The sequence below is a fragment of the Cavenderia fasciculata genome (genome assembly GCF_000203815.1).
Source record: "Cavenderia fasciculata unplaced genomic scaffold Scf_ET2XIPL01CNAVH-3, whole genome shotgun sequence".
NCBI classification, from domain to species: Eukaryota; Evosea; class Eumycetozoa; order Acytosteliales; family Cavenderiaceae; genus Cavenderia; species Cavenderia fasciculata.
Window position 1 is genome coordinate 1,005,809 of NW_004457723.1, and position 24,421 is coordinate 1,030,229.

General features: G+C 34.1%; 9 protein-coding genes across 9 annotated transcripts; 4 read left to right on the forward strand and 5 right to left on the reverse strand.

The window, feature by feature from the left end:
- Positions 1–279: 279 nt before the first annotated feature.
- On the reverse strand, positions 280–2,436 carry fscH (G-protein-coupled receptor family protein; the record flags this gene model as incomplete). The annotated part of the gene is made up of 5 exons (XM_004367049.1): positions 280–843; positions 926–1,037; positions 1,106–1,977; positions 2,050–2,183; positions 2,277–2,436. The coding sequence occupies 5 exons, from the start codon at positions 2,434–2,436 to the stop codon at positions 280–282; spliced, it is 1,842 nt and encodes a 613-aa protein (XP_004367106.1).
- A 379-nt stretch (positions 2,437–2,815) lies between these two features.
- On the forward strand, positions 2,816–3,532 carry DFA_07244 (uncharacterized protein; the record flags this gene model as incomplete). The annotated part of the gene is made up of 3 exons (XM_004367050.1): positions 2,816–2,909; positions 3,075–3,321; positions 3,412–3,532. The coding sequence occupies 3 exons, from the start codon at positions 2,816–2,818 to the stop codon at positions 3,530–3,532; spliced, it is 462 nt and encodes a 153-aa protein (XP_004367107.1).
- A 1,918-nt stretch (positions 3,533–5,450) lies between these two features.
- rab8B (Rab GTPase) lies at positions 5,451–6,586 on the forward strand (the record flags this gene model as incomplete). Its single annotated transcript, XM_004367051.1, has 4 exons — positions 5,451–5,543; positions 5,877–6,105; positions 6,185–6,490; positions 6,576–6,586. The coding sequence occupies 4 exons, from the start codon at positions 5,451–5,453 to the stop codon at positions 6,584–6,586; spliced, it is 639 nt and encodes a 212-aa protein (XP_004367108.1).
- A 428-nt stretch (positions 6,587–7,014) lies between these two features.
- On the reverse strand, positions 7,015–10,008 carry lig1 (DNA ligase I; the record flags this gene model as incomplete). Its single annotated transcript, XM_004367052.1, has 4 exons — positions 7,015–8,905; positions 8,991–9,508; positions 9,601–9,767; positions 9,795–10,008. 4 exons carry the CDS (start codon positions 10,006–10,008, stop codon positions 7,015–7,017), a joined length of 2,790 nt encoding a protein of 929 aa, XP_004367109.1.
- A 334-nt stretch (positions 10,009–10,342) lies between these two features.
- On the forward strand, positions 10,343–13,632 carry DFA_07247 (uncharacterized protein; the record flags this gene model as incomplete). Its single annotated transcript, XM_004367053.1, has 5 exons — positions 10,343–10,384; positions 10,481–10,589; positions 10,666–10,742; positions 10,806–13,094; positions 13,228–13,632. 5 exons carry the CDS (start codon positions 10,343–10,345, stop codon positions 13,630–13,632), a joined length of 2,922 nt encoding a protein of 973 aa, XP_004367110.1.
- A 152-nt stretch (positions 13,633–13,784) lies between these two features.
- Positions 13,785–17,614, reverse strand: DFA_07248 (uncharacterized protein; the record flags this gene model as incomplete). The annotated part of the gene is made up of 5 exons (XM_004367054.1): positions 13,785–15,596; positions 15,891–16,815; positions 16,895–17,067; positions 17,142–17,377; positions 17,446–17,614. 5 exons carry the CDS (start codon positions 17,612–17,614, stop codon positions 13,785–13,787), a joined length of 3,315 nt encoding a protein of 1,104 aa, XP_004367111.1.
- A 370-nt stretch (positions 17,615–17,984) lies between these two features.
- On the forward strand, positions 17,985–18,841 carry cnbB (calcium-binding EF-hand domain-containing protein; the record flags this gene model as incomplete). The annotated part of the gene is made up of 4 exons (XM_004367055.1): positions 17,985–18,051; positions 18,167–18,403; positions 18,530–18,702; positions 18,776–18,841. The coding sequence occupies 4 exons, from the start codon at positions 17,985–17,987 to the stop codon at positions 18,839–18,841; spliced, it is 543 nt and encodes a 180-aa protein (XP_004367112.1).
- A 99-nt stretch (positions 18,842–18,940) lies between these two features.
- Positions 18,941–20,122, reverse strand: DFA_07250 (uncharacterized protein; the record flags this gene model as incomplete). Its single annotated transcript, XM_004367056.1, has 2 exons — positions 18,941–19,648; positions 19,712–20,122. The coding sequence occupies 2 exons, from the start codon at positions 20,120–20,122 to the stop codon at positions 18,941–18,943; spliced, it is 1,119 nt and encodes a 372-aa protein (XP_004367113.1).
- An 849-nt stretch (positions 20,123–20,971) lies between these two features.
- Positions 20,972–24,371, reverse strand: DFA_07251 (uncharacterized protein; the record flags this gene model as incomplete). The annotated part of the gene is made up of 6 exons (XM_004367057.1): positions 20,972–22,044; positions 22,120–22,885; positions 23,232–23,362; positions 23,475–23,549; positions 23,759–24,095; positions 24,180–24,371. The coding sequence occupies 6 exons, from the start codon at positions 24,369–24,371 to the stop codon at positions 20,972–20,974; spliced, it is 2,574 nt and encodes an 857-aa protein (XP_004367114.1).
- Positions 24,372–24,421: the final 50 nt, after the last annotated feature.

The following is a 24,421-nucleotide window of genomic DNA, read 5'->3' on the forward strand; positions in this document are numbered from 1 at the left end:
ATACTTGGTCACTTTAGAACCATCCCTTTCAAACGTTGGATCCCATGGTTATACACCAATTTTAAAAAGAATTACAAATTATCCAACTTATCCAATCTCTACAATAATCGTTGGAAACTTTATAATTTAATTGTACCATTTATATAAAACAAAGTAATAATAATAACAAATAACTTATTTATTTCTTTCTTACAAATTTTACAAATGTTTTTTTAATTTTAATTTATTTACAAAAAGATGATTTAATTTAATTTGGATTTAATTTGGATTTGTTTTGATTTACAATTCATCCATTTCATGTGCAACTGATATGGCACTCATACCAAATGTAGCACCTGAAGAATACCCAGATTCAGATTCAGAGTTGATATTATTTGGACCACCAGGTGTAATGGTCGACCCAGAGTGGTTGTTGGTAGATGAACCAAAACCGGTAGATGATGTGAAGTGGTCGAGTTTGGCACTAATAATCTTGGCAAATCTATTGTTGCACACAATGGATCCTCTCCAAATACTCCTGGTACGACTCGTCAATCCATAGAGGAGGAAGCTGAAAACACCAAAGATACGGATACAGAAAACAAAAAAGCCTATGCCAACTGCATTGGGACCTTGGACAATACATTCTGCAATAGGATCAACAGTCTTTGGATTTGTCAAACATGCAAAGTAGGTTGGAATGGAATCATAAAATCGATCAAGTGATGATACTACATATTGATCAAAAGAAAACAAATACAAAAGAATTGTATAGTATGCCAACAAACTACAAATTGGTTTGATTTCCATTTTTAAAATATTCCACCTTGATTGATCGGTTTTTGATATTTTTACTGATACAATCTAAATATAAAAGTATTTAAAATATTAAGTTAATCTAATCAAAACAAAACAACTACAAATATTTGTTTGTAAGTCTACTTACAAGATAGATTTCTCTCATTAATAATAATAAGAAAATAGTACCAGCAAATAAGAATACAGCCAATGGTCCCCAAAAGAATGCATTTCTATATTTTGGTGTTGCTATCCAACAACTATATAAAAAAAATAAAATTAATAAATGTAAATATTATTTGTTTGTTGGTTTGTTTTTCTGACATACAAAACATTTCCAGGACCAGCATGATAATCTCTAGCAGATATAGTAACAATTGGACAAACCAATGAAACTATACTAGTACCGATACAATAGTATTTGAAGAAATATTCATTTTTCTTAGATCCGACTGTCTTGATGGCATACCAAATTTCAAAGGTCATGATAGACCACCATGTCACAACGTAGAGTGCGGACAGATGGAGGATAAACCCTGTTGCAATACAATAGTCGTCGATGGGGGAAGCAGAACGACCTGGTTCTGGACAGAGATACTGGTCACCTTTGAATGCCTGGATAACACCTGCCAAAGCAATACCAAAGGCACCAGACATGACACAAATATTAATCTTGTCAAACCTTGTCATCTTTGGATTCAGTGGACCGTAGGTGATGATTAAAAAGGACGTACAAAAGAGTGAAAGGAACGATAAAATATCACCCATTGTATAGATTTGTTTCCAAGTCTTGGGTGTAAAGATGGGCGATGGACAAGGCGATACACATGAACTAGTGTTGGAGACATACGTGTAACCTTGGTATTTTGAAGCAGCATGGTCATCGGTTGGATGTAAAAGGAGTGGACTTGGACAAAGTGAATAGGTGACATTGGAATCTATTAAATATGGGTCTTGACAGGTAACCGAGTAATTGGCCGATCCCCCATTATACGACGTTAGATTATAATAGGATGTCTCTAGTGGAAAGGTTGAATAATTGTATACTCCATTGACAATGGTTGCATCACAGTTTACAAATGACTTTGGGATACTACACAAATTAGTTGTATTGACACAATTCTTTGAACATGGGTATTTTGGGAATGCCAATACAACCGATGAATTTGTTTCTTTAAATTCTACACATTCCATAAAAAACTATAAATATTGATATATTAGTTTTTTGGTTTGTTGGAATAGTTTCTTTCACTCTAATAATATTATACTTACAAATGCACATAGAGTTTTATAGGTATCTTGGATCTTACAAGCATCTGAACCACTAAAATCCAGAATTAACTTTAATTGTAATGCTTGATCTCTCAGATCGGTCTGAGTTGTTGTTGAATTGACATAAACAGAATCTAGTAGAAGATTAATAAAGAAATTAAATGGATCAAGTTAGTTTGGTTGGACAGAGGGGTTAGGGGATAAATAAATATTTCAAATATCTTTACTAGCATTGGCCAAAAGTCCGTCACAAATGGGGGTACCTATGGGATCACCTATATAAGGTTCACAACGACCAGTTGGATCAACAGGATAATAATCTTGAGCTGTACAATAAACAATTAGGAGAATTGATAAAATTAAATAAATGTAAACAATGAATTTCATCATTTTAGATATATAAATAAATAAATAAATAAATAAATAAATAAATATTTTGTGTATATGTACAATATAGATATAAATATATCTATTGAAACTATATATATCTCTCTCTTATCTCACAACAATGAAAGTGAAGTTGTGTATTATATATGGGTATGTGAAACTTTAATTTATAAATAAATCTTGATTGATGAAATAAAATTTTAAAGTATGCGGATAAAGATTGATCCGAATAGGAGATTTCTTGTTTGCTTACCTTACATTGTTGGAGTTTAATACCCTCCTCGAAATGATTTATAAAAAGTTAGCACTCACTCTACAACCGTCTACTTCTTTTACTGGGATAAAGAGTTCCCAAATGATGTTTGCTCTCTTTCAAACAATGCAACAACAACATCACCCACATCGCCATGAGGGTTACTATAGAGGTCTTGAGATGTATGTACCTTGTCCATATCCAAAAGTACTTGAGAATTGTAGATATTTTCAATATCCGCAAATCCATTGGAGCCTAGCCCTTGAAAAATCGTGATACGGGGATCATCGCAACTCCTGAAACTTTCCATCAGTATCCTCGTAAACCAAAAAAGATCGGCAATTTAAATATCCAGTTGAATGGAAAGCCTCCCATCTTTGAAAAGGTATTTCACTGTTTTGTCCGTGTTACTCTAATCCTTCAACCAACCCATCATCTTTGCATATATCTCGATGTGAGGGGAAACTAGACAGCCGATCTGTATTCGCTATTCTCTCTGGTTGTAGGACAACGGTATACGACATATCACCTTCGTCTTCATTTGCTTCAAGATTAGATAGATTAACCGATTATGGCTTTGATAGTAGTAGCCGCTTTGCTGGACTTCATCAGGCAATTCAATTTCAAGAAAGGTAGGTCATCAAACTAAAACTAAACTAAATTAACTTGTTGTAGCTATATGTTTGTAAATTGGAAATATAATATAATAATGATGATATGAGATTGAAGTTGGGATCGATCACCTCTTTCATAGACTATGGTTTCTTTGGTTACCTCTGCTCTACTTTGACCATTCACTTAATGTCATTAGGTGTAATAAACACTGACCTGACGTTTAATTAAACGAAATGAAGCAAATGAAGCTGCTCCGTTGTCTCTATTTGCTGAATTAATATTAACTAACAAACTACTATGTTGAAAGAATGCACCAAGCAACCGATACTGGATGACATTCATTGTTTATGAATCAACGAAACAGTCTTGTCTTGTCTCGTCTGTCATACTATACTATGCTTTTATAATGAAAAAATTTTTTGGAGGTTCTCCTCATATTGAATTCAAAGAATGGAATTCCATTCACAAACTATTTTTTTTGCGCAAAACTCATCCTCCATATTTAATGACAGAGGAACAAATACTTTAATTATTATTATAGACCAAAGAAACAAAGTATAAGCAATATTATACTACTAATTATTTATTAAAAGAAGAAGAAGAGTTAAATATTAACCTTTATAAACGAACGAACAAACGAACTAGACAACAACAAGTCTGAATTAAACAAGGGTAAGGCATAATTCAAACAAGCTGAACAAGCAAAGCGATGATACCATCCACTCCAAAATAATTTAAAAAAAAAAAAACAAAAACCCAAAACCCTTTCGCACTCTCTCTCCCTCTCACTCTGTGTCTGCACACCTGATCTATCATTGCTAGCAAGACAATCACACCCACACCCTACCTATCATATCATATTATATTATTATATTTCTTTTCTTTTCATTGTTCTTAAAACTAGTTAGTAGTAAATATCAATCAATAAGTGAATATATATATTCATCACTATCAATCAAAAGAGAAGAGAATAGATTTATAGTCACAAATCAGATTTAATATACCTATAGGTGCAAAGCGACTGGTCGACATAGAGAGAGAGAGAGAGAGAACGATACTACAACAACTCACCATCGCCGTCGTCGTCTTATTGCTCACCACATATATACCGCCACCACCAGAACCACTTACATTTACACAACACACTACTCACTCCACTCACCCACCTACCAATAACAACAGCTGCAAGGGAAAGAGTGTTTGTTTATTTTTCTCCATTATCATAATAATATTATTGATACATGATACAATTACAACTACAAAACGACAACATAAATATCAATTTAAAATAATTAGATAGAGAGAGAGAGAGAGAAACAACAACATAATTATTATCTATCTATCTATAACAAAAAACGAAAGAAAAAGAAAAAGAAGAAATATTTAGATAATTTCACATGAACAGGTACAATAACGAATAGACATAAACAACAGCAGATAGAAGTGTTATTTCAAGATTATTTGGAATCATATTTTTAATTCACAAAGTCATTGTCAGTATAGTAGCAGTAACAGTAGTTGTTGTGGACAATATTGTAGTGGTAATAATAATAATAATAATAATAATTTGATGAGATAAAGACAATAGTCATCAATCACATCAAGAGATGTGTTGTAATCATTTTGTCAATCATTTAGAGTATCTCCTAGACTTGGGATGTCAGGGACTTGCTTGTGTGATTGTTGTGATGATAAAATTTTATTTATAATTATCGGTCTGCCCTCCTATTTTTTTTTTTTTTTTTTCTCGTTTGTGTTTTTTTTTATTAATTTTGTTGTAAAAAAAAAAAATTGTTGTTATTTCAAAATATTTCATTATTACTACAATTCAATTGATTGATCGACTATAGTTCTATTCTATAAATATACGATTAAAACTACTCCTCCTCATCCTCCTCTCAAGGTAAAAATGCTTGCAACAGTGGGATTGACACACCATAGGATTTGTTTTTGTTTCAATCATCATCATCATCATCATCATCTCAATAGTTTAGATTTGTAGACTAATTATAATTTACTAATACTCATATCTTGTCCATCTTAATCATCATCTAGATAAACAATATAAATTCAACAACAGGATACTTATTATTTATTTAGAAACTTTACATCAACATAATATAAAAAAAAGAGAAAAAGATAGAAAATGTCAAATACAGGTACTACAGCTTCAAACAAGAGCGCAGCTTATGATTATCTCATCAAGTTATTACTCATTGGTGACAGTGGTGTAGGAAAGGTATATAATATAATATCATTTAAATCAAATTTGATTATTGGATTGGATTGGTTGATTATTCTATTTACTATTTATTATTGGTATATTGATTGATTGATTGATTGGTTGATGACATTGGATTTGGCAATCGATGACAATAAGGACAATATATATGCTATTTCCCTAAACCTATGAATGGTGATCACCATCATCATCGTCATCGTCATCATCAATAATCAATGAATAATAATAGTTGGACAGGACAATCTCAATACCAATCTCATGACAAAGCAAGAAATACCTTCATTATTCTTTTGGATATTAATATTTGTTTGTTTGTTATTTTATTTATAGAGTTGTTTATTATTACGTTTCTCTGAAGATTCTTTCACACCAAGTTTCATTACCACCATTGGTATTGATTTTAAGATCCGTACAATTGAATTGGAAGGAAAGAGAATTAAATTACAAATTTGGGATACTGCCGGTCAAGAAAGATTTAGAACTATCACTACTGCCTATTACCGTGGTGCTATGGGTATTTTATTGGTATATGACGTTACTGATGAAAAATCATTTGGAAGTAAGTCAAAATAACCAGTTCATTGTCAATTTATTTTTTCCGGATATTAATAGTCATCATTCTTATTTATTATTATTAGATATTAGAAATTGGATTAGAAATATCGAACAACATGCTACCGAATCTGTAAACAAAATGTTAATTGGAAACAAATGTGATTTGCCAGAGAAAAAGGTTGTTGATAGCTCAAGAGGAAAAGCTCTTGCCGATGAATATGGAATTAAGTTTTTGGAAACTTCTGCCAAGAACAGTATAAATGTAGAAGAAGCCTTTATCAGTTTGGCAAAGGATATTAAGAAGCGTATGATTGATACTCCAAACGAACCAAATAACCAAACTGGTAACGCACAACTTTCTGATACCGCACCCGCTAAACAAAAGAATTGTAAGTTTACAAAACTAAAAGTATAAAAAGAAAGAGAGAGAGAGATCCTTTTACTTATATATATATATTTCTTTTATTTATTTAGGTTGCAAATAATTTGTTAGTATTATTTATGTTTTACAATTATATTTCTTCTCTTTTACAATTACCACCACCCTCCTCCTCTACTCATCACTACCAAATAACAACAACAATATAACTTATATTAAAAAGACCCCAACAACAACACTATAACAATAACAACAAACCAAAACTCTCTCCCCCTTTATTATTTAATAATTAATATATTAATAATAGATACATGTATTTATGGATTTTAGTCTACACCAACTTTTGTGAGGTAGATTGGACTTTGGAATAAAAATAAATTACCCTTTCAAAAAAAAATAATAATTTAAGTATTTATATACTAGAGTTAATTTATTTAATATTTTACTTTATTTAATTTAATAATAAAGTATATTTATATTTTTGTTTGTTTTGGAATTAATTGATTGTGATGGATTGTTGAATTCCTTATATTTTTAATAATCTTCATCAACCATTTTAAAACTATTGATTTTTTGATTTTTATACATATCAACGATTTGAGAGGCGGTGGTTGCATCTTCTGGATTCTTATCTTTACGAATTTGAATAAATCTTGGGAAACGAAGAGCTATGCCCTTGTTGGGATCCAACACACCGACGGCAGCAGTGTGAATGGGAGAGATGGAGAGATCGGCGGCCAATACTTCCCAGACCTGAGATGGATTGAACCAAACATCTGGTTTTAAATTGTCAGATACGATATAGGTGTTTTTACAACTATTGGTGACTTGTGGTGCGAGGATCTCAGTAAATTCTTTCAGTTGTTCATCACTAAACCCAGTACCAATCTTGCAAAGAGTTTGGAAATCTTCATTGTCATCGTCATAGCATGCCAATAAATAGGCACCATAGACACCAGTACGCTTACCCTTTCCGTACCATGCACCAATGGGAACAACGTCGACCGAGTCTGTCATGCCTGCCATGTAATCCTTTTTGATCTTGAGCCAGTTGTACGAACGCTTGGATGGTTCATAGATGGACTGCTCCTTGAGAGTTTTGACCATCAAACCTTCGCAGTTGCCGTCGATGGCTTCTTGCAAGTACAGCTGGATATCGTTGACATCTGAGATGTTGGCGTGTTTGGCGTAGGTGAGGGCACCGGGCGTCTCTTTAAAGTTGGCATAGAGCACTTCACGACGCTTGTAGAATGGCTCGTCAATCAAACTCTTTCCGTTGAGGTAGAGCAAGTCAAAGGCAAATACACAGACTGGAATCTTAATTTGATCCAACGAAACACCCTTTCGAGGTCTCGAAGAGAGGATTTGGAACGAGAGAATCTTGTTGTTGGTAGGGTCGTACGCAACAGCCTCGCAATCCAGGATAAAAGAGGTGACACCCTCTCCAATGAATCGCTTGACGTTGGCGATGATATCGGGGTACTTGCCAGTATAGTCTTCGAGGTTACGTGTGTAGATGCTGATTTTACCGTCTTCGGTGAGATGGATTTGTGCGCGTTCACCATCATACTTGAACTCGCAGGTAAACTCCATCTCTTGGAATCGGTCCAATACTTGGGTGATACCGGTTGTTGGCTGTGCCAACATTGGCTTGACGGGGATACCAGCCATCAACCGACACGTCTCGAGGATCGTGTCAACACCATCGGCCACTATCAATCGAGGTACGAGCAGGTCATAATTGGGTAACTGACTGTACGCACGTGTGACCTTGGCAACAGCCGCGTCTATCACACTTGCAAACTCCTCGGTAGTCTTACCCTTTCTAGTGTCCAACTTGCCATTGGGTTCCGATGCAATGAGTGCAGGTGGCGAGATGACCATGGCACGAGTCAACGCAATCAACACTGATCGCTCTGCCAACCCAATACGTAGTTTACCCTGCAACGAACGGATAATGTAGAGTGCTTCACTCTCTTTGCAACTGACCAACAACTTTGTTATAAGATCCTTTTTTTTGTTTTGTGAAGAGTTGCCAGTCATGTCGGCAATCTGCGAGAATATCTTGAATACACCTTGGATGGTGAGTGGTGGTGGTGCAAACATCATTGTCTGGGTCATTCTACTCGATTGCGCAATGATACCCAAATCACCAACCGTCTTTAACTCCTGTTTGATAAATTCCATTGTACGACCTGTACTTTCAGCGACGGCCTTCATCAAAATCGATTCTCCAATGCCCAACTCCTTGCCACCATACGATGGACCAATCTTGTTGATTGACATATAAATGGTATTGATCAAATCACCTGGTGTCAATGCCATAATCGATCTAAATAAATTGGTTAAATGTTCAATGATTAAAAGTCTACGTGATGTTCCTTCAATTAATTCAAAGGTTTTTGCTAATGCCATATATGGTACTCTAAAAAAGTAAAAATAAATAAATAAATAATAATTAATACACAAATAAATCAATCTTTTAATATTAATATTAATAATATACATACGGTAATCCCTTTTTCCATTGTGCATCAGTGATTGGATGATATTTTGAAAGATTAGTTAATTCTTGTTCCAATTGTTTGGCAGTTGATTTTTGTTTGACTGGTTTCTTTACAAATATTTTCTTTTTTAAAACTACAGTTTCACCTTTTTCATTCTCTTCTTCTTCTTCAAATTCTTCTTCAATTACTTCTTCCTCATCCTCTTCTTCCTCTAATTCTTCTTCTTCTTCTAAAATTTCATTTTCATCGTTTGATTTTGTTGTTGTTGTAGAGGTAGTTGAAGTTGTTGAAGTAGTGGTTTCCAGATTTTTTTTGGTTGGTAAAACTGTAACAGTTGGAATTAAGTTGTCTTTCTTGGTTGGTGAAGTTGTTTGTTTAATTGGTGAGGTTGATTTAATTGGTGTTGATGAAGCAGATGATTCTTGTGAATCACTCATTGTATTATTATTATTAGTGCCGACAGCAGGAATAGTGGAATTATTATTATTATTATTTTTCTTTGGATCTTCTTCCATCTTTTTCTTTTTAATTGATGATCGTTATCCTCTTCCTTTTTCTCTTTGGTTTCCTTTTCCTTTTCCTTTTCCTTTGTATTCTTTTTAGTTGTTGTTGCAGTCTTCTTTGTTGTTGATTTTGCAGGCTTTTTAGGAGCAGCTTTCTTTGGTTTGGTTGGTGTTGGAGTTGGTGGTGAAATCGACTTTTCCTCGAAATTTGAAGAAGAGGAAGAAGAGACTTGGCTTGCAACTTTATGATCGTCATCACTCAAATCAAAGATATCATCTTCAATCTTTCGAGTGCTGATATTACTGTCTTCCTCTTCCTCTTCTTCTACTTGTTCATCATCCCTATTCTTTCTTTTTAGTTTACTACTCTTATCATTATTATTATTGGTTGTTGATGATTTCTTCTTATCATCATCTTTACTTGTCGTACTCGTTTGTTGTTGTTTCTTTGGTGAAGTTTGTGAAGCTGATGTAGAATCAGTCTTCTTTGTCAAGAATGATAACATTGAGCTTTGCATTGTTAAAAGTTATCTATTGTTGTTGTTGTTGTTTGAAAGTTACTCTCAAACAAACTAAAACTCTTTGAATGGGATATCTCTCTTCTCTGTAATTCTGATTGTAGTAAACACAGTATGTTGAGTAGAATGATTGATTCAAAAGTTTCCCGCGTTTTTTTATTTTCAAATTTAAAAAGGTGTCAGCCCTCTTTATCATTGTCATTACCCAACGTGCATATCAATATATATATTTATATATCTATCATCTCTATTATTACAACAGATTCATTAACCAAACTTTTATATAAAGTATTAGTAGTAGAGGGTTTATATCAGTCTATATCCAATCACAAAAATGGATACTGATATCATTACAGAAAACAACTCTTATGAAGAGGTAAACTAAACTAAACTCTTATTCCTCAATCAACTGATTTACTAATCATAACATCTATCTAATGTTTACTACTACTACTTCTACTACTACTATTAGTTAATGGAATATAAAAGTGCTATACTTGAAAAAGAGTATTTGAACTCAAGTCTTGCACTTCATCAGCTGATTGAAGTTCAATCACACAGAAAAACACAATATAACATTTGTATGTTCATTATTTTATAATTATTATTATTATTATTGATATGTATTCATTCTAATTGAATTTATTTAATATTTAGTCTTAAAGGATATGGAAATTGATGATACAAAAGAACAATGTTATTCAATATTAACTCAAGGAATCCAAATATTATTGGTAGGTTGAGAAAGAGAGATAAATAATATTCTTTAAACTTATTTATTATTTAATTTATTAAAGGATGAAACAAATCAAGAAAGAAAATCAATGGAAGATAAAGATTTGGAAGAATTAAGAAATATTTATAATGAAACCAAGGAAATGCTTGAAGACAAAATATTGGAACAATACGAGGATATTGAGGTGTTGCACGAAAAGATTAGAGAGGTCAATGATAGAAACTCTATTCTCTTGAGTGAAAATAGTTCAATCGATTCAAAGGTTAAGAATGAATTGAATAGTCTTGGCAGTGAAAAGGAAGTGCTCGTGGAAAAGGTTGCCAAACTAAAGGCAGAGAGAGAGGCTCTAAAGGAACGCATCATTGCCTTGGAGAAACAAGTCGACAGCTGTGAAAAGCAAATGGCACAACAAGAAAAATTGATCAACCAAAAGGAAAAGAAATTTGACCAGTTGGAAAAGTCACGCCAACGCGAACTCGAAGAGATGAGACAAAACTTGGAAAACACCACCAAAGAGGTGCGTTCGTTGGAGACACAACTTGCAAAGGCCGACCAACACATTAAAAAGGAAGAGACCAAGTGGAAGGAGGAAAAGGCCGAGATGGTCGACGACAACAAGAAGCGTATCAAGGCAGAGCAGGTCAAGACCAAGGAGGAGCTCGCCAAGGTCCGCGAAGAAGTCTCTGACAAAAAGGCCGAGATCCTCAAACTCAAAGAGACCGTCGACTCGCTAAAAGAGGACAATCTCGATCTTTCAAAGAGTGTCAAGAACATGCAAGCAGACATTGGCAGCAAGGAGTCGGCCGACACCAAGTTGAAGCAACTCAATGAAAAGCTGACTGCCGAGGTCAAGTCGCTCAAGGAAGAGTCCAAGCAAAAGGTGACCGATGCCAAGGAACAAGCCAAGGAAAAGGTCAAAAAGGACCAAGCCAAGCACAAGGAAGAGGTCGAGAAGCTCAACGACCATCTATCCCAACTCGAGGGTGAAAAGGAGGAACTCGAGCGTTCTGTTGCAAAGTTGGAGGCTCTCAACCAACAATTATCCAAAAAGCAAGAGAAATCATCATCCATTGAAGAAAAGATTGAAAAGGAAAGAGAACGTTTGGCAGAGCAAGTGGATGTGCTCAAAAAGGAAATGAAAAAGTTGGAAAAGACAAATGAAAAATTGGAAGACGACAATAATACATTGCTTGGCAGTCAAGATGCCAAGACCCAAAAGATCGAGCGTTCCCTTCGCGATGCCAACAAACAAAATGATGAACTCTTGGCCAAGGTCGATCAACTAAAAGAAGAGATTGTCGTCATCAAATCCAACGACAAGAGCATTGTCATTGAATCCAAGGAAAAGGATAGAAAGATCAAACAACTTGAACTTCAACTCTCTGAACGTTTGACTGAAAAGGAAAAACTCGAAGAATCTATTGGTAAACTTGAAAAACAACAACAACAAAAAGATAAAGAAAGAGAAAAAGAAAGAGAAAAGGAAAAAGAAAAAGAAAAACTACTTCAACTTCAACTTCAAAAGGAAAAGGAAAAGGAAAAGCATGGTCAAAAGAGACAGATTCAAGAAGAGGAAGAGGAACAAGAGAAACCTACACCAGTTTTGAAACCACTTTCAAAATCAAGTAGAAAGAAAAAGGTTGAAGAACCAGTGGTTGAGGAGGAGCCAGAAGAAGAGCCAATGGAAGAGGAAGAGGAGGAAGTTGTTCCAGCCAAGTCATCAAAGAGATCAACAAAGAAAACAAAGTTGACCGAAGAAAAGCCAGTAGTAGAGGAAGAAGTTAAAAAACCAGCCAGTCGCCGAGGTGGTAAAAAGGTACAACAAGAAGAGGAAGAGGAAAAGGTTGTTGAAGAGGAAGTCAAAAAGCCAGCCGGTCGTAGAGGTGCAAAGAAGGCTCCCGAACCAGAACCTGTACAAGAAGAAGAAGAGGAAAAAGTTGTTGAAGAGGAGGTCAAGAAACCAGCCGGTCGTAGAGGTGCTAAAAAGGCTCCTGAACCAGAAGAGGAAGAAGAAAAGGTTGTTGAAGAGGAAGTCAAAAAGCCAGCCGGTCGTAGAGGTGGAAAAAAGGCTCCCGAACCAGAACCTGTACAAGAAGAGGAAAAAATGGTTGAAGAGGAAGTCCCCAAGAAATCAACCGGTTCAAAGAGATCAACAAGAGGAAAGAGATCCCAAGACATTGAAGAAGAGGAAAAAAGAAAAATGAAAAGGAAAAGGAAAAGGAAAAAGGTTGTTCAAGAGGAACCAGCTGAAGCGCCTGCCAAAAAATCTGCTGCTCGTAGAGGTAGACCACCAAAAGATGTAGTAGCTGAAAAAGAGGTCGTTGAAGAACCAATCGAAGAGGAACCACCTGTAAAAAAGACTGGAAGAGGCAAGAGAGTTACCATTGTCGAACCACAAGAGGAAGAAGTTGCAGAGGAAGAAATTGTTGAGCCCGAGGAACCACCAGTCAAGAAGGGTACCAAGAGAGCTGCCTCAAAAAAAGAATAAACAACAAGACAAGGAAGAAGAACAACCAGCAGAGGAACAACCAGTAGAGGAAAGACCAAAACGAGCATACACCAAGAAATCAAAAAAGAATGAAGAACCAGTAGTAGAAGAAGAAGAAGAAGAAGAACCAGAGAAACAACCAACAAAACCAAAGAGATCTTACACTAAAAAATCAAACAACAAACAGGAGGAGGCCACTGCCGCTCCAAAATCATCAACTTCTAAACCAACTCCATCAACATCTTCTCCAGCATTTGTACAGCCAATTAAAGTGCCATCAAGTAGCACTACCAGCACCAGTGGCAGTGGTGGTACCACTCTATCATCACTCCACTCAATTATGAAAAATGTTGCAGGTTTAAATCTAAAGATTCCAAAACTTTCCCAAATGGGTCATTAAAATCAAATCAAATCAAACAAATAATCAGATCTGTGTAAACCCTCCCTCAATACCTATTTAAATAACAATTTTAGATTAGTGTGTATTATAATAAATATACATATATATTAAAAAAAAAAAATTAAATTACAAAGTAGAGAATGTTTAAAGATTTATTGTTGTACAATTTCAATTTCCTTTTCCTTTTCCATTTCCACCTTTTCTTTTCTACGGAAAAGAGTATAAGAAAGATTAGGAATAAAGGAACCAAAATCATTAGTGTATTTATCAAGGTTGACAAATATTGGTATTGTTTTGGATCGATGATAGTGAACAGTCATTGTTTCAATAGTATTGCTCTTGTTGATGAGAAGGAATACATTTTTAAATAATTCATCCATTTCTCCAGCCATTAAATGTGCATCATGGAAATCATAGGGTTTGAACATGACAAACTTGATTTTTAGTCTTTTAAGTGCTCCAAACTTTGCCAACAATTCTACCATATCCAATGTAAGAACGGTATCTTTGTTTCCAATACCCAATGTAAGGGTTTGAATTGATTTGAAACGATCTTGATCTGCAATCTGTTCTGTAAACTTTGTATTGACTTTTGATAGACGATACGATAGAGTAGTGATCGAGTGGAAGAGTTGATTGTTTGCAATCACTTTAAAATCGGTGCTTGCATTCATATGCAAATTTGAACAATACCTTAGGTATTTTTCAAATCCACTAGCGTTTTGTGAAATTAAATAGGATTGTGATACATAATCTCTATATTCTATTATTATTTCCCTTTCTCCATTTGGATTATTACAATTATTAATATTGTTTTTAGAATTAAATTTAATATTTTTAGATTTTAAATAATTAAATAATAAATCTAAATAATCAATATGATAATAGAATGAATTGATTGTCAATCTTTTTAGATTTGGACAAGAATCTATATAGCTTTTGATGAAATTGAATATTTCGGGAGGATAGATAGGTGTGTTTTTAAAAGTCAATGTTAAAGTTTCCAAGGTGGTACACTCCTCGTTGTTGAAAATGGTGTCGAATGAAAGAATGTTGTGGAATGGATGAATTTGAATATAAAGGTCTTGGAGTTTTGGAAAATGTTTTGGAAGGAAATGTTTTCTAAGACCTCGATACTCTAAAAGTAAAAGTCGCTCCAAACTAGGCATAACTTCTTTCTTCGTGAGTTCTACAAAGCCTTGACCTTTGAGTGATTTGATTTGACTTGTTTGAACCAAAGACATTGGACTCTGACCATCAGTACCAGAACCCATAAACTTATCATATAGAATGGATCTATATTTGTTTGTTGCACCGTCGTTACGATATGATACCATCTTGAAAAAGTATTTGGATACTTGTGCGAGTGATCTTACAATCCATTGATTTGAACATTCAATATCTTGAAATAATAAATCAACTATTTTAGAGAATAAATAGTTTGGCAAGTTCAATGTTGTTGCAGTAGTATTGTTATTATTATTAATCGCTGGTATTTTCCCTTCTGGTAGGAGTTTGAATAGTTTGGTATTTTGAGTGGCGGTAATATGTCTTTCAATGTCATCGAGTGTGTCATCTGATAGTCGATAATAGATACTCTCCCAGTTGCCGATACGGAAGAAATCATCTGGATAGGTAAACAGGTAGTGTCTGAGTGTAGGTATGTTGCATGTTGACATGATGGCTTCTAATAGCACGGAAAAGTCAGCTGTTCTCCACGCTCCAGTCTTTTCCAAATCGATCATTTCATTGTGATGGAATTGATAGTGACAGTTGATTAATTGGACTGCATCCTCGAGTCTCATACAATCTTGTCCAATACGACCACCCTCAGAGTAGTGATAGTGTAACATGTCAAAGATGTATTCAACATTCTTGGTGGTTGTGATGTGTCCCAAAAGGTGATGCAACCCCATACGCAATGAACTTTGCATCCAATCGCCAAACTCTTCCTTTAGTTTACCCTTTAGATGATCAGAGAGCATTCGAACCAACCGAGATACCTGAGGATGAGTTGGAAGTGAATCGACGATTTGGTCAACCAGCTTGATGACCAGGTTGGAAGAAGAGATTTTGAATTTAATCTCAAACTGCGAATAGAATTGCAAGAGATGAACGGCGGACTTTACCGATTGGGTGCGTTCCATGCTTCTGAGCATTCTTGGATTGAATTGCGATGCATTGATGAGCTTTGTAAAGCCAGTATCGTGCCAAGGAACAAAGTCAAATACTATTGTTTTGGCAATATCGATTGATACCTTCCATCTAAAGAATCGGTGGTTTGAAAAGAGATTGTGGGCCAGTCTGACAAGCTCTCGTTCCAACTCTGGACGTTCGTCATCATAGTCTAAAAAGTGACGGTAATTTGATCCAAGTACCTTTTGGAGTTGCTTTAAATGCACCTTGGTAAATGGTAGAGTGGATATGCAGCAGGTGGCCAAATGTCTAAATGCCTCCAAAAATAGAGGAAATGCTTCTTGATCAAACTTTTTAGCCTTACTCTCCAAATGTCCATGAATCTTGAATAAACTTTGATACACTAGTGGTGATGATCTAATCGTATCTATTTTGGTAATGATTCTCTCTTGCAATTTAATTTCCTTTTTTCCAATGGTAATTAAATCAAATACCCATCGTAACAGTTTTTCATTCAATGTAGAGGTAGGGGATGAAGAAAAGGAGGATAAAAAGCCAAAATGATAATTGGAGTGGTTTAATTGTACAAACTCGATCAAATAGCTAATTGAAACGATAATGTCGACATTGTCACTAAAAAGCGATTTGAATGAAATTGCGTATTGGTTTAATTGATCGGCACAAAGTATAAAGTTGGAGGCGACCACTGGTTTTGGAAAAGAATGAGTATCCATTTTAATATGTTTGAATATGATATTGAGCATATGCACGTCTTTTGCCTCTATTGCCAAATCTATGAGTTGTACAATCGTTTGTTTACGTTGAAAAGAAGAATATTCTTCTTTTTGTGTATATGCATCTTTACAAATGTGATAGATGATAGTGTTGCAAATAGAATAAAAATGTCGATTCTTGTAAATAAATCCTTTTTGAACCAAATACAAATAAATAATTTCATCTTTTACATGTCCTTCTTTTATAAAGGCATCCAAATGTCTATGAATAATTGAATATAATTTCTTTGATTTTACATTTTTTAATATTAATCTAAAAATATTAAAATAAATGATAATTATTATTAGTTTTATAAAATTAATTTGAATTAGAAGAAGGAAAGAAAACATACTTTGCATATTGTTGAATGATTGGTGAATTTGGACTTTGTATCATTGACAAATGATAAATCATAAGTTCATTCTTTCTATCATCTTCAGATGCCATTAACATTAATTGTGAGAACCGTTGTTCAGTTGATATGGTACATTCATTACCTTTTAAATTTGAAATGGTTATATATTGCTAAAAAAAAATAACACATGTCAATATTATAATGGATGGATAGAGACTTTACAATATTTACTTAGGTTACATACATCAAAATTAAAATCAAATAATAATGGAATGATTGATAAAAGTAAATCATTTAATTCGGTATGGGTTGGACGAGGACTATGATCATAGTTTGTCAATGATGAAATAAACCAACCAATAATTTGTTTGTATTGCTTTTTAAACTCTGAAGTATGATTATTGAGAGATATATTTCGTTCATAGATACTCTTAATCTTTAAATATGTAACATTTGAAGCTTTTACTTGTTGTTCATAACCTTTAATAAATAATAAGATTAGTCTAGGCACACACAACGTCACCTTTTAAAATACATGTGTTACATACTATCATAAGTTGGATTATTTATGAATCGAAACAACTCTGCTTCGTCTTCCTCTTTTACTTGTATTGTTTGTTGTTTTTGTTGTTTTTGTTGGATCTTTAGTATTTGTTGTAATTTTTGGTTCTCTATTTGTTCAATGGTGTTTAATATGATTGATAAGTATAGTTTCATAATGTATGTAATGTAATGTTAGATTTAGTGGTGGTATAGTAGTAGTAGTAGTAATAGATGATATTAATATATACAGATAAATAATTGTACAGATAATTTAAGTATACATGTGCGAATGTCGTAAGAATTCAATTTAATTTAATTTAAATGGACAGGCTCAGTTCCCGATGGTCTGCAATAAAAGATGAAGTTTGGAAAGATTTTTTAAATATTTATTTTTAAATTGTTATACCCAATATTGCGTTCAAAAAGGGAAAATTCATCAAACTTGTTTTGTGAACAAGTTGTTGTTAATAATAGAGTTGAGTGAGGACTGTGTATACTTTAGTCTTTTATAAATATATAGAGGAAGATTATAGAGATAGAGAATATGGGTGTAAATAAATCAACGTTAAGAACAGAGGAAATAGAAGAAGTCCAACAAATAACAGGTGTTTGTATGTGCATATACATGTGCATGGGATCATATGATGATTGATCAATATCACAGTGTCTATACAATAGTCTATTTGTTATATATATATAACTAACAATCTATCTTTTATATGACAGTTTCACAAAAAGAGATAAAGAGATTATTCAAGAGATTCAAAAGACTAGATAAAGAAGAAAAGGGTGTCATAAATGTAGAAGATTTTCCAGGTATACCAGAGTTGTCAATGAATCCTCTTCTACCTCGTCTCATAGCTATATTCGATGTCAATCGTGACAGTCAACTCAACTTTGCTCAGTTTGTAAATACACTTTCAGTCTTTCATCCAAATGCCAAAAAGGAAGATAAATTAAAATGTATGAATTGAATGATGTGATGATGATGATGATGATGATGATGATCGGTGGATCTTAGAGACAGATGATTGATTGATTTGGTCACAATATACTTACGAAACCATCACACCTTAGTATTATTTAGAGTATATGATATCAACAATATTGGATATATAACAAAAGGAGATATTGAAACAGTTTTGACAATGATGGTTGGTAATAATCTATTAAAGGATCAAGTTGCTACCATCGTTGCTGAAACATTTGAAGATGCAGACAAGGGAAACAAAGGAAAATTATCATTTGACGATTTTAAAAATGTAACTAAACAAACAAACAAACAATCAAACTATCATATATAATATTGACCTAATCACTCTTACTTTTTTTTAGTCATTCCAAGATACAATGCCAGAAAATCTTTTATCAATTCAATTTAGTAATCCTTATGATGTATAAATTTAAAACTATTATTAATAATTACAACTAGTTAGCTATTCAATCATGATGATTGATTGATTTGGATATATTATATGTGTATACAAAATATTGGAATGATTATAGTTCTTCCTCTTTGGTCATCGTTTCGTCCTTTTCCTTTTCCTCCTTCTCCTCCTTTTCCTCCTCCTGATTGACCGTCTCTTTTGATTGGTTGGTATTTATTTTCTTTTGATTGTTGTTGGTAGTCATCTTTGTCTCATCCTTTTCCTTTCCATCATCCTTTTTCTTTTGTTTCTCTTTCCACATTGTTTGATTGAATTTTTCGATTGTGCTACTCTCAATGACAAGAGAATGACTGTTACGACACTTGGCAACCGATAGATCCACTCCAATAGAACTCAATCCCAATAAATTGGCAGTTCCCAACACGCTTCCTTTACCACAGAAGCAATCCAATATCGATGTAGATCCAACACCACGAATAAACCGCACTGCCACCAGACATGCATTGAGACCCATTGCTTTTGGCCATACCATCGCACCTCTTGGTGCAACATCTGGAGTGTTGTCTTGATGCATGATAGATGATGGGTTCTTGGCAATACAAATCATATGAGTAAAAGATGCCTTGTTTCGTGTTACAACCTCTGTCTCTACAGGATGAGATAACATCAGTTTGTGAAACAATACTTTACACTCTGACAACTCTGCACCTTTTTGAACCATATATCCTTTATCAACGTATTCTTCTGTAACTGATTTATCCTTTTTCCATTTCCTCTTGATATCAGTTTGATAGAATATTGCTACATTATTATCACTTAACTAAAGATGAAAACAATCGTTAATTAAGAGTATCAATTGACATAACATTATTTGTATACAAACCTTTGAAGTTATTAAACGAACAGCATTTACAAACCATTCTTTATATTGAGGTAATGTATAACCAGACATTTCTACGATATCTGGTAGTGATGTAATAACAGAGGTATTTGGAGACAATTCATTGTTCTTGAGCCATTCAATTGCATCGATACAATAGACTTGTCTTGTTACTTTTAATCTATCTTTTGGTACATGTATCTTGTTTTCTTTGATTGTCATATCAATATCATATTCACTTTCAAAGTATGTCTGTGTATCTTTTTCATTGTTCTTTGGTCTATCCTCTTTTCTTAATCTGTTGTTTGTCGTAGTTGTTGTCGTCGTTGACGTTGTAGATGATGGTGTAACCTCTGTACTAGTAGTACTAGTACTAGTACTAGTACTTTTATCTGTCAATGATAAAGATTCCATAATGATGATGATATAATGATAATAAATAATATATATATGCGTGTAATTTATTTGTTTAAAAGCCAATGAGTTGACGACGAATAATAATAATTATTAATATTTTTAGAAAAGAAATGATTCATTCTTGTTTCGGTCGATTTGGGGCAATGATTAACACTTTGAATAGAGGGTGTGTCAAGTCGATGGCAGTGCGTAGTGGGTGCTAGGTGCGTCGTTCAGCAGCTATCCCAATTGGGTCGTAAAAAAATAAAAAAAAAATGAATTTCCATTTTAGGAATTGTCGGTTGGCAGACTTTAGAGCACCAACCAAGCCACAGTAAGTTTATTATGAGTCAATAAAAGAGATAAAGTATAAGATAAATGAAGAGATAGAACATAGTATAGTTAGAACATATAGTATATAGTTATATATATAGATATATCATTGTATTTTGTGGCTCGTTAGTGCCAAATGCACAAGAAAGGATAAGGAATAAGAGTTCACAATATTGTCAAGTACTGAATCAACACCAAGTCTATTGCTGTTATAACATTCACGAGTTACTTGTACTTATTTGCTCCTCCAATCCACTCTTGATGCAGAGAGATACAGAGCTGTTCAAGTAAATTATCATTGTTTAAAGATATTGCCGCAGTTGCGTCTTTGTATGTTTAAATCTGCCACGATTATCGATCATAGCATTGGTCCATTTACACTCAACTACCTGACCTGTGTCTCTTATCGCACTAGCTAGTTGCATGTTACTATAGTATAGAACTACCTACCTTTTTTTTATCTTCTTTTTTGGTTTTATTTATAACTATTTATTGGTGAATGGATGAATGGATGGATGGATGGAATGAACGGAGTTATCCTTGTCGTTGTTGTTGATGTTGATGTACTATTGCCGATAGAAGCAGTTTGTTTTCTGGGAGATGTGCTATAAGATAGCATTCATCGTGAAAGTTAACTTTACATTGGCAACAAGTCTTGGTGGTTCTTGTTCTACGCTTTACATCAAGGACTTTGCAATACTGACAAGGATTTAGATCACCTTGAACCAATGCGTGGACTACAGTTTGAGGAGCAGCAGCAGAAGTGGGAGCATATTGGCCTCCATTTCCACTGGTTACGTATGTGGATTGTGTAGCCAATTCTTGTTCCAGTTGTTTAATCCTATCTCTTTGATCCTGGAATACTTTTGATGTAATTGGATTCAAGTGTTCCAATTGTTTTTGAATAGGCTCCTGCAAGCCAAGCTTATCTCTTACCACGTTTTGAGTGAAATCACAAAATCGGTATGTGCTATTGCCTTCAAGGGATTTGAAGATGCAATATGCATTCACCATTGCACGATCCAACTGCGCAAATATGTTAACATGTGTGTATTTGCTTTTTCGATGGGGATATGACCGACAATTTGATGATAGTTGTCCTGACAGATCGACTCCGTGGGTAGTTGCATTGTATTGAGTCTGCACATCGAGCTTTGTGAGTTTTCCTTCTTTTAATGTATATGGATTACAGGCATTTGATAAAAAATATGTTACTTTGCTGTCATTGATGGCGGTGGCACAAATGTCCTGGGGAATACCAGAGTCTTCTTTTGGAAATGCTATAGCAGCCAACTTTTTCTTGTTGTCCTTTTGTACCATGCGTCCTAAACCATCTTTGAAAAGGTACGTTGGTCTAATGGACCTTACAGTCATTACATAATGAATCTTATTGTTGGGATTGTTATCGTCGTTGTTGGAATTGATGTTTTGACTAAAGTTTGATAATACAGTGGCAACTTGTAATGATGTGTAATAGTTATCCATTGCAAACAAATAGTGACTCAATGGTCTATCATCTGTAGCTACTTTTTGTCTGACCCACTCTGCAAATTCGATTGGGATTTTAAGAGGACTATTTGGTGGAAAAGAACTAACCACAGATGGATCTAAATAAGACAATAATAATGATTAGACATATGATGATAATGATGATATTTGTAAATTGTTATAAAACAACATACCTATTGTTACAGATTTTGTTGTAGATTCATCACTACCTCTGTAAAGCCATTGGGTCAATATAAAACCATTTGAGTCAGATAAAACGAAATACTTTAATCCAAATTTGTGTGGTTTATCTGGTTCATACTGCTTGAACCTTACCAAGCCTTTATAAGGGGCCATATATTCATCGATTGATAAACGTAATGATGGGATATAGTGGTTGTTTGAATTTTTTTCAATCATTTGAATGACGGAATCTTCGTCATAGTGAAGGAATTTGAGGATGGACTTAAATCTTTTTCTTGACATTAATGGGCGGATAACAGATGGAGGATGGAAAGGGCTCTTTCTATTCCAATGGTCTTCCGCCCGTGGGAGTTTGACAAGACCCATAAAAAAGGCAATATAAAAGAAATTCTCCAATTGTTTATAGGTAAACAACTTGGTGTTGTCAACCAACTGTATTTCCTCTTGTTCTAACTGTTCTTGAATAAAGCTAAGCCTATCTTGTGGAGATAATCCTTGTGGCATTGTTGATAGAAACCCACGCTTCCAAGTCTCAAAATCAACCATTCTTCCAACAATTTGATTGTACTCAGTTTCTACTGCATTGGTTTGATTTGAGGTAGATGTGGTAGATGTTGTCGATGATGATGATGATGATGATGATGATGATGATGATGATGATGATGATGATGATGATGATGATGATGATGATGATGATGATGATGATGATGATGTGGTCGATGTTTGCGAGTGGGAGGGTGTTTTTTTCTTTGTATTCTTTTGAATGGGTGTCTTGCTTGACGAGTGCTAAACGATGCCGGTGGTCACTGCATCGAAGGAAACTATTACCTTTAGCAGCGGATTGACATGCTTCGCTGATAGGTGAGCACTGTTGGACATTGGTCGGTTGGCCTCCATCCTTTTCTTTACCAAGCTTGAGATGGCATTTCTCCAGATGAAAACCATCCTTTGGATCCTCATGAGGTTCGTTGAGGTCATGATGGATCAAGTTTTCCTCCTCTTGGTGGAAAAAACAATCAAAATGTTGCTAAAAAGTTTAAAGAGAATTAATAAATTTAATTAAATGTTTAAATAAAATGATAATTTTAATTAAGAAACTTACTCTTGACGTGTTGTATTCATTAATATAGACAACGGAATATTGTTTGGACTTTAACTTGTTGGCAACAGTCTTGGCTGCAAATGTTGTTACCTTGCCACGAGTGTTGTGTCCAAATTTGGCATTTCCAAAAACTATTTTAAAAAAAAAAGGAAAAGGAAAAAAGGAAAAAAAAAATACATATTAATATATATACACTTTTTAATACATTAATATTCTTTTTGAAAATGATTTATAAATACATACATATGATTGTATTGTCTTGAATGTACTGATTCCTTTCAGAATCGTTCATACTTGAATACTTGGTTGGGAAATGATCTTTAAAGAGATCAAGAATGTAGTTGTCAAATTGTTGGTAAAAGAATAATTAAAAATAAAGAAGACCATAGAGAGAAATAAGTTTTACAAATAAATAGATTCTGAGGCGGTACTCCCAACCAAAAATTTTCAAAACCCCCAAAGAAAATAAATATTCATTTTAAAATATGTACAGTTTGTTGTAAGTTGAGTGATATAGAAGCTTTAACTTGATTCATTTGGTTGCTGTTGTTGTTGATCGCCGTTAGTGGTGGCGGTAGTGGTGTCGGTGTTGTTGTTGTTGTTGTTGTCGGTAGTGTTATTGTTATTGTTATTGTTCTCCCTTAGTTTCTTCTCTTTCTCTTTCTCTTTTTCCTTTTCTCTTAATAATTTTTCTTTCTCTCTTTCTTTTTCTCTTTCTTTTTGTTTCTCTAGTTCTATTTCCTTTGCTATTCTATCTCTTTCTGCTTCTTCTGCCTTTGTCTTTTGAATGGCTACTCCCAATGTTTCTTGAATTTTATCCAACAATTTGACGGGATCAATTCTACTATCATACTCTTCAATAATCTAGATAATTGATAGAGAGAGAGAGTCAATAAAAGCTACGAACCAACCATTTATAAATAATCAATCGTCCAACCAATTACTTACAAGTTGTAATTCTACTTCAGTAGTTGGTGCTAAATTCAATACTTGAAGTGTTTCTGCTTTTGTAAGACCTGCATCCAAACAAATCTTTGAGATGGTTCTAACAGAATCGACGTCTACTTTTGATGCTGGTGTAATCTTTAGGTATCTCTCTACATTGTTGATGAACTCATTGAGTAATGCTTGTCCCTTCATTCTTCTCTTGTGTTTAAGTAGTTCAACCACTTCAAAGTTGCTAATCAGTT